The sequence below is a fragment of the Alosa alosa genome, chromosome 13 (genome assembly GCF_017589495.1).
Source record: "Alosa alosa isolate M-15738 ecotype Scorff River chromosome 13, AALO_Geno_1.1, whole genome shotgun sequence".
NCBI classification, from domain to species: domain Eukaryota; kingdom Metazoa; phylum Chordata; class Actinopteri; order Clupeiformes; family Clupeidae; genus Alosa; species Alosa alosa.
This window is the reverse complement of record NC_063201.1, coordinates 1458413-1468569: the sequence shown is the minus strand read 5'-3', so window position 1 is coordinate 1468569 and position 10157 is coordinate 1458413. Positions and strand designations below refer to the sequence as shown.

Genomic DNA, 10157 nt, shown 5'->3' with positions numbered 1-10157 from the left:
CACAGACAGATGTCTGCACTGCACTCAGTATCAGTAGGCACACACACACACACACACACACACACACACACACACACACACACTCTCTTTACTTACCCAGTCTCACACACACTACCACTAAAGGAAGAGAGACAGAAGGACCGAGAGAGAGAGGGGGGGTGAAAACTGTGTGTGTGTGAGAGAACTAGTAAGTTAGTGGTGGGGTGGGGGGGTAAATGACACAGTACAGCAGAGAAAGAATAAAACACTCTGCACTGCCACCTGCTGGCACAGCCATGTCAGACAAGATGGTTTACATCAGAGGAGCAGGCGCCATCTGTGTGTGTGTGTTGGTATGTCAGTACATGCATTTGATTGGCAGGTACTGTATGTCGGTATGAGCAGATCTGTATGTGGGAACATACAGCTGAGTGCATATAACATACAGAGCCATTTAGTGAGTTAGTGTGTGCCTACTGATACAGAGTGCAGTGAGAGTGGGTGAGTAGAGTGTGTGTGTGTGTGTGCGAGCAGCAGCAGTCCCTCTGTGCCCCTGTGATTACTGCTCCTTGTCTATAATCTCCCGCCACTCAAACTCTATGTGTGTGTGTGTGTGTGTGATAGAGAATGTAGAGAGTATTTCCTCGGCTTGACTCAGGATGGCAGCAAACCCTCAAGTTCATACGCAGACCTGGACTTCAGATCATGCCACAGTTTCCTATTTACACACACACACACACGCACGTACGTGCACCCTAGTGTCATTCATTGATCTGTTTTTCCCCCCTTTCTCTCTATTGAACGAGCTGGTCTTGTTCATATTTCTTGTTTGTGTGACATATTTGGAGTGAGTGATGGGGTGCTTTGCTGCAGTCCCCTATCAGGAGTTGAGGAAATGAGGGCATGGATACTGTATGTGCTGATGTGGACACAAGTGATTTGTCACGTAGGGTGAATCCACTAATAGCTTGCCATCCTTAATTTACATCATTTTCATTCTTTTTTTAAATGGTGCAGCATCTACTGTTTCCGCGTATCAATAATGTTATTTTGAAAACATATTTGAAATACAGACTCTGTAGACAGGCCTATGCATTTTCTATGTCTTTATATTTTAGGTTTATTATTTACCTGGTGGTTAAAATGAGAATTGTATTAGGCTTATCAAAACATGAACAATTAACATACTTGGAAATATGATCTTTTCATTGTTTGTTTCATTCTAGGCCTAGAAGAGGACCTAAAATCACATTTTACTCCTTCGATAAATTATTTATGACAGTAATACATATGACTGCATGTGCAGGGTATCATTGGGTGTACACTACACACATATCTATACACACACACACACACACACACACACTCTCCCACTTTGTGGATAGACCCGCACTGTTGTCATTGCAGTACAGTTGTATCATCCCATGGTGTGCGTGAGCATGTAGCGGGTATTAGCAAGTGATCCTACTGTAGGTTAACGCAGAGAGCTTGCGACTACTCTTATTAGGTCTGCAGTGAAGTCGCATTTTAGAATCAAGGTCTTGACCTTTGAGTTTAACTGACTTGTGAAGATATTCTACAAGTCCCATCGTTATGTCACAGGCTCCACTTTTCCCAACGTCGTTTTCTCTGCGTAATGTCAATTTTGCTGGTGCTAAGGCAGCTTTGTAAGAATGAGGTCTGTTTCTTTAATGTGTGCCATGCTCAGAAACGCGTCTTGTAGTCTGGGACACTGGGCCATCAGGCGCCCACCTCTGGCAGTTCTACTCTATTTAGAGACGCCGCTCTTTATTTATAGTGAATTTGGAGTCCAGATGACCTACGTTCTCAGAAATGAATTCGGATGCTCACGGGCTCAAAGTCCACTTAACCTTTCAAAGTATTCAGATTTAGCCTAGGAGAGGATGATTATCCCAGGTGGTATAACAGACACGATGAAATACGGCCACAAGTGTCTGCGTTCGTGCGTGTGTGTGAGAGAGAGTCAGAAAGATTGGGTTTGGTGTATGTGCGCGTTTGACTAGTTCCACTAGGGCTACAACTAACGTTTTTTTCATAGTTGATTAAACTGTTAATTATTTTCTAAATAAATCTATTAGTCGTTTGATCGATAAATGTCAGAAAACTGATGTTTCCCAAAGCACAAATGTCCTCTTTTGTCCACATGCCAAAGATATTTAATTTACTGTTATGGAGTAAGTAAAGCTGAACATATTCAAGTTTAAGATGCAGCAATTCGAGAATGTTGAGGTAATTTCCTTAAAAATGCAACGAAATCACTAACCGATTACCAAAATAGTTAGATTAATTTAATAATTTTTTGAACTGTTGTCAACTTGTCACTCTGTAAACACAGCTGTGGAATCAGCACTTGGCTGCTTGTTGATCTACAGTGTTGATCTGGCAAAAGCATCAGTTGATTGTGATAAATGGATTTGAGCGTCCTCTTCTGCCTCTCTGAGCATCACTATGCCAGTCAGTCTTTTGGCACTAATTGTTTATTCTGCACCTGTGCTGAGTATGATGTTGTACACAGAAGTAGCAGAACAGAGTGGCAGAAATGACTGTTTTCCGCACAATTACCCCCCAACATTTTATTCTGCAGTGTTAACCAGAAGGGAAAAAAAACTTCATTTAAAAACAACTCAAAGCATCCCTCCCCAAAGCTAAACCGATATAGAGACATGGGCGTCTCCGCGGCCTCGCCCTCTTGCTGTAAAGTTCTTGTGTCGGAAATTCAATGACACTCCTCACTCGGCCTATCTGTCCTGTGGTGCGTCCAGGCTGTCCTGGCGATGGCTCCTGACCACAACATTGGTCCCCGTGCAGACGTAATCCTCCTTAATGAGTTGGCCCCTCAGGTTTGTCACACACCTGCAGTGCTTTGGCCTGAGGGACTGGCCATAATGGCAGGTTTCCACCTCTGCAACTGACCGGGACTCTGACCGAACCCTCAGAATATATATATATATATATATATATATATATATATATATATATGCACTCAAAGCGCAACAGAGCCTGACCGGGCTGTTTATAGTGTGTAAACATGTATTTTTGTACTGGAGTATGAACTGTTATGCTGTATATTGAGATAATAATAATAAAAAAGTACTCCTCTTTATGTCTTGTTTTTTGTGTAGTTCTTGTTGAGATGGTTAGCTGCGTGTGTGTGTGTGTGTGTGTGTGTGTGTGTGTGTGTGTGTGTGTGCGCGCGCGCCCACATTGGTGTTATATGTACTGTATGTTAACCATCTTAATCTGTGCTGTGCTGAGCTGGATATTTTGGTTTTGTTTGCTGGTTGCTTAGGTTGGTTGTGTGTGTGTGTGTGTGTGTGTGTGTGTGTGGCTACCTGTGTGTGGCTTGCACAGCCTGCTCCCTCAGCGGGAGGGTGGAGTAATATGACAGGCTCACCCCTCACTAGCGGCAGGAATAAGTCCATGTGGGCTACACATCTCTTTCACTCTTTCTCTTTCCTGTTCTTTCTTTCTCTCTCTCTCTCTCTCTCTCTCTCTCTCTCTCTCTCTCTCTCTCTCTCTATCTATCAGCCGATCTCCGTGCCTTTCTCTTTTCCTGTCTCAATCTCTTTATCTCTCTCCCTCTCTCTCTCCCTTCTTCCCTCCCTCCCTTTCTCTCCCCAGCTGTTGGGGCTCATTTCTCCAGCAAGCCCTTGGTTCTGCTGTGACACATTTTTCCAGCGTTTCCCATCTGACTCACTCGGATTTCAGTCTCACACACACACACACACACGCATGTGCTCTGCAGAACAGGGAAACGTGGCCTCAGCACATTAGCTGTGTGTGTGTGTGTGTGTGTGTGTGAGAGACCTATAACATGTTATCCTCAAGCACAAAACTGATTCCCTTGTAAGTAGTTTGTGTAGAGTAGAATATGACTGTAGAATGCGGGTAGAATATTACTCTAGAACAGTGTATACGCAAATATTTCCCAAAGAATATTTTGGTTATTTGATGGTGTCACTCATTGGGTAAAGGTAGATGATGTGATTCGTGGTTTGAAAGTTGTTTTTGTGTGTGTTGTGAGGAGGGGCTGGGGTGGGGTTAAATGGTACTCAAGCACAGGTGGTTTGAGCAGTCAGCCCTGGAGCAGGTCACCATGGATGCGTTGAGGGGCATTATGGGAGTAGGAGCCTGATGGGAATTGGACGCTGATGAGGTGTGACCTGTCATGGGCGGTCATGTTTCTCTCTCTCTCCCCCACCCCCCCTCTGGTAGACCCCTGGAGCAGACCCTCATCACATTGCACTGGGGCCCACCAACGGGGGAGGTCCACCTCTTCCCTCAACCTTACCCTTCCGAAAACCCTGCCAACTCTGGTGCACACACACACACACACACACACACATGCATGCAGGCACCACGGCACAAAACGGAAATCCGACCGGGTGGGGTAATGCATGGCTGCCGTTCCGACGTGTTGCAAGGGTTACGTCTGGCAGTGCAACTGTGTGTGTGTGTGTGAGAGAGAGAGCGATATCATCTCTAGGCTGTGTTTGTGTGTATCATATTAGCTTGAAAGTGTGTGTGTGTGTGTATATCATGTTAAAGCTGGGGGCGTGTGTTAGGTTAATACAGGCTGGTGTAAGCGCTAAGCCACACGCTGCTTCCAAGAGATGAAAATCCCATTGAGCATCAATTAGTCAGGATGTGACGACGGTGTGTTCTTTCTCCCCTCATTTGACTGCCTCTCTTTCCCCCAGTCTCTCCATACCCTGCATCCCTCCATCTCTCACTCCCTCTGTCCATCCATTCATCCATCCATCCATCTCTCTCTGTCCACCTATCCATCCATCCATCTCTCTCTCAGTCCACCTATAGCACAAACTAAATGAGGAAGGGCCTTTCTGGTCTCAGTGGGGACATAACTATAATCATCATAATCAACTCCTAATCCTCTGGAGTGTGTGTGTGCGTGTGTATGAGTATGAGTGTGTGTGTGTGTACACGTGTGTGTGTGAGAGAGAGATGGAGAGCGAGAGAGCATGTTTAAGAGTGTGTGTGTTTGTGAGCGTGCACAAGTGTGTGTGTGTGTGTGTGTGTGTGTGTGTACGTGCATTCAGCTCTGCGGGTTAGACAAAGTTGTGCACTGGGTTTATTTTTGGGCCAGTGACTGTGTGTCGATGGCTGCAGATGCGTCGCAAAGGAAGGCTCTGAGATACCAGCCGACCCTGGTCAGTCTGTCCGTCCTTTTGTCTGTCTTTCTCTGGCTCTCTCCTCTTTGACTTGACCTTAGGTGCCATGAGCTGCTGCACTTCTGCATTTCTATAGCTTTAGAACCGCACTTCTGCATTTCTATAGCTTTAGAACCGCCAGATTCCAGCTGTTAGAACCTTGTCCTTGTGCCCCGGTTCTCGTTTTTTTTTTTTTGTGTAGTAGTGGAACGCATGCTTCCAGACTGTAACTTCTTTGACATTGAGGAACCAAGAGATGCAAGAAGAGTCTTGCAGCTATTCTGCATTGACTGATCATAAGATCACACTGCAAAGAAAGTTGGGTTCAAACTATTCACTTGAAAATCAAGTTGTTGACAGTTATAGTTCAATATTTCACATGTGCATTGTTAGGTTAGCATGGTTCTACATCTGCTGTCACCAATATACCTGTAGTGACATTGATGCAGAGCTTTGCTTATCAACTGAGTTCTAATCTCAAAATAGTTACTACAGTTCTGCTGATAGAACCACTGGCAGATGGCATATATTTGAACAATAACTACTCTTTATTTGTTCAGGATCATATTGATAATAATAGTAACTGAAACCATGTAAAGAGAGTGGTGATATTTATTTTTATGTAAAACTATCTATATTCATTTCGCAAAGAGAAAACAATTAATCAAGAGTAAATTGCCAGTGGCTGTGCCTTGGTAATGAGAGAGGCATTAGGCAATTGCACAACGTATGCTTCCTTCTTTAAGTGACTGCATTGGAAAGCCATTAGTTGGTCAGACGGCGGATATAAATACATATTCATACAGAGAGCGTAGCATCGCCGTGGTAACCTGAGCAAAGTTAAATATACATATATCACCTCTCCTCTTACTCTTCCCAGTTCGTGGCGTAGTTGACAGAACGGCGTAGTTGACATAACTGCGTTTCCATCCCTTAAAGAACACAGTGTTTCAGCTCACGGCACAGCTAATCAACCTCTTGGCTGTTATTGTGTTATGGAGGGAGAGAATGCTAAACCTGTGTGTGTGGCTGGAGGGTGAGGAGCAGTATGTGGGAATATTGTGTTTCGGGTATGTGTCTAAGGTTGAAGGTTTTTGTTTGTGAGTGTGTTTGTGTTTGTGCATGTATGCGTGTGTGTGTGTGTGTGTGTGTGTGTGTGTATTAGCGTGTGTGGGGGTGAGTGTAAAGTTTAGAAGCAGTATGTGTGGAAGGTGGGTGTCTTGTGACAGCGTGAAAGTGAGAAGAAGAGGTGACACTCTGTCAATACTTTCACTCTTTCCTCTCTTTCCATCTCTCTCTCTACAAGACAGCCCCCCCCCACACACACACACACACACAAGCCCCATACTCCCTCCAGGTCTCAGGACACACACACACAGTTGGACTTACTGTCAGCAGCACTATTTATAAACTCAACATTGTTATATATTAGATTAATCTCTATTAGTGTATGGCTACTCTAGGAATAACTTAATTGGTCTCCTGGCATGCCAAGGTTTGCATCATCCTGTGTTCATACTAAGCAATCAGTTCTGTCTTCTGCCCCGTATTTTGTTTGTTTATTTGTGAGTTTGTTGTTTTTCCCTCAAGAGAGTACAACTCGGATCGTATGTTAGTATCCAGTCACCTGCTGTACCACCTGGACAAAACAAAATAAACGTTTTGATTTGTTGAACTGTTCAGCACACAGTCTGACCTATGCATGTCATAGACACGTTAATGGCTGCCGCTTAGTGATGTCACTTCCAGGTCAAACAGCTGTAGTTAACTCATCGTCGGTGGGACTGTGAGACAGTCATTAGAGTGAGGGGACGTCAGTCGCACATCATTAATGTAGAGCACTTAGCACTGAAAACACAAGCTCTGATAGATAAGACAATAGATAGAACAAGAGAACATAAGATATAAAGAACGACAGACAGACAGACAGACAGATCGTTTGATAGGTGGAATAGGATAGGAAGCAGATGATTGGTTCTGTTAATGTAACTGATACATAGACAGATAGATAGATAGCAGATAGATTAAGAGAGAAGAGAAGCAGAGGTGTGTGAGTGCATACAGATGTAAGGAGGTATTTTCAGAAAGAGAGAGAGCGAAGAGGCGAAGTGTGTCAGACTGCTGGGTCAGTGGGGATAAATTTAACCCCAGAGTTCAGTTACAGCTGGAGCTGAGAGGAGGAGAGGGCCACGAGTAGGGAGAGGGAAGAGGAGGTAAAATTAGGACATCCACAAAAATGAAGGCCGCAACATTAACGGATGAGTCTGTTCACCTTTTCAATCTATCTCTGAAATGTATATGTGTCTTCGACTGGGGAGAAGTTGGAAGGTTTAGTTTAGTCATTTTTAGTGTGTTAATGGCAGAGACGTCATTCTGGCAAAAGGTTGCTGATATTTAAGCTCAACAGCCAGTCAAGTTACACCTCTGGGTTGGCTGGAGTTGGTTACGGCGTGGTCTAGGTTTTGAATGGGGTTTAAATGCTCATCTTTAGACTAGGTTTAAAGTTTGGTGCAACTGGATCCAGGTTAATCCACATTAAAATGTAATCCTTGTTGGTGCAACCCACCCATGATGTTTGTCTCCCAGTGTAAGCACCAGGACATGGATGAGAAGAACGCACCAACTGAGTAGGCAATGAAATGTAAGAATGCTTACATGGTATTCGAAGAGAGATGGGGAAATCCAACCTATACTATAAAACTGGAATTGGCACAAATGTAGCTTGTAGAGTAGATTTAGCAGGGGGCTTGTGGACACACTGTAACTTACCTGAATAATTGCAGGCCATGCCGTAATTTCCCAACTATTAGCCAAGGTTTATACATTGATTTTACAAAATGTATTCAACTATGAGGTTAATACATGGGTGCAGTTAATATGGTATTAATATAGTTTTTTAACTTGCATAAAATACTGTCCTGCGGTTTACACACAATGTGGCTAATACACAGGAAATGACTGTAGTCCCTCTACATTATTACGTTGTTGTGGTGGATCTCTGGGAAGAAGATAGAATAGAATAGAATAGAATATAGAATATCTTTATTTGTCATCGTCACAGGTACGACATTAAGTGCATTCCTTGTTCAGTGCAAACAGTGAGACTGATTAGAAATCCATGTCGATTTAGAAAAGCCTAAACTGCCAGGTAGACTGTAAAACAATTATGATAATATACACACAAAACATGTTAGCCGTGCATACCTTTTCAGTGGGCCAGTGTTCAGTGTTCCTTCAGCACTGGGATAGCCTATGCCGTCTCCACCTGCTTGAGCTGTAGCCTAGAATGGAACATTAAGCCATCAAGTCAACACTTCTAGTTCCATTAATACATAGGCTAGGCGTGCGGTTCTCAACTGGTGTGCCGTGAGGTGTGGAATTTTGAGGAACCTAATGTGCTTCTATACAGTTTCATGAAATAGGCTATTTTAAATGCATCTATGACACAGCTTCTTGATCAAAAAGCTCAATCATCATCATGTGAGCATATGCCATCACTGTGGTCTCAGCTCATGAGCACACATAGAGAAACATCATCATGTGAGCATATGCCTATCACTGTGGTCTCAGCTCATGAGCACACATAGAGAAACATCATCATGTGAGCATACTGTATGCCAACACTGTGTTCTCAGCTCATGAGTACACTGTATAGAGAAACATCATCATGTGAGCATACTGTATGCCAACACTGTGTTCTCAGCTCATGAGTACACTGTATAGAGAAACATCATCATGTGAGCATACTGTATGCCAACACTGTGTTCTCAGCTCATGAGTATACTGTATAGAGAAACATGGGCATGAGAATGAACACTCCTGTTATTGCCTAGATAACAATGTGTCAGTGTGACATGCTTTACTTTACTTGCCGTATTGCTTTGATCTTTGGTGTGCCTTAGCCCCCAATAGGTGAAAAAGCCGCACTGTAACAAGCCGTCCATTACATCTTTGAAGTAGCCTAGAGCAGACATTTTCCAATTGCTTTGTTCAGTTTTGCACAATCCACACAGTTTAGGCATACGCGATTTGCTTTCGTGGTTCTTAGTATGCTTGCAACTAGGGCTGGGACAACGCGTCGACGTAATCGATGACGTCGACGCAAAAAATACGTCGATGCAAAATATGCGCGTCGATTCGTCAAGCACTTCGTCAAGTGTTTCCCATGCATAGACTAATCTGTGGCTGGGCACCACGAAATCAAAACCGTCCGACACAGGTCTATGTTGTAGGCTACTATTTAAATTAAAGATAAGATAAAATCCTTTCATTGAGCTGCGCTTTGGGCTTCTATACTCTTTGCACACGCAGCCTTTCCTTGCCCCGCCCGCTCTCTCTCGTAACGAGCCCGCTGCCCCTCCTCCGTGCATTAAACAAAATATTCACGAATGTTGAAGGATTGTTGTTGCCACATAGAACTATTGCATAGAAGACGGTGGGCTAAATTGCTATTAAATCCGCTTAGCATCGTCACAATGCTGCGCAAATTTGTTCAAAACTGCTGCATTAAAGTTAACTCTGCTAAGGTCTTATCATAGTTTAGTCTCTCCTCAATGTACTAAGTTAAGTTATGCAATCAAGCAGTATCTCAAAGCTAACATTAGAATACTGTTTGGATGTTGAGTTTAGCATGCTTACTTACAGCTGCTTGTCAATTTCGTTACTCATGCAGGGCTCATTTTATTGACTCTGACACTGAATGTTTGCAAAATCCCGATGTAAATGGAAAAGTGTTTTCCAAGACTCAAAAGTGTTTGTCCCAAGGAGAAGTAGACTACGAACCGTTATGAATAGCATCCACACATCAGCAGGCTTTTAATTGTGTTTTAGTGTTACAATTGCAAGGGTTACCTCACGAGCGTCTTAAAGTGACAGGCACTCAATTAACCCTATACACTACTGAACTTTATTGAATGCTACCTCTGACTAAGAATGCATTACTTTGCACTTGTATAGTCTTTTATTTTGGAATTTCAAGAGCAATAA

General features: G+C 43.4%; 1 protein-coding gene across 1 annotated transcript in view; it reads left to right on the top strand.

Moving 5' to 3' along the window:
- The first annotated feature begins 5053 nt into the window (after positions 1-5053).
- The window catches only part of clcn1b (chloride channel, voltage-sensitive 1b), a 43432-nt gene continuing 38328 nt past the window's right edge, over positions 5054-10157 (top strand). Inside the window, exon 1 of the mRNA XM_048260583.1 lies at positions 5054-5171. Coding sequence (XP_048116540.1) covers positions 5121-5171 — 51 coding nt within the window. The 5' untranslated portion in view covers positions 5054-5120. The remainder of the gene's footprint in view (positions 5172-10157) is intronic.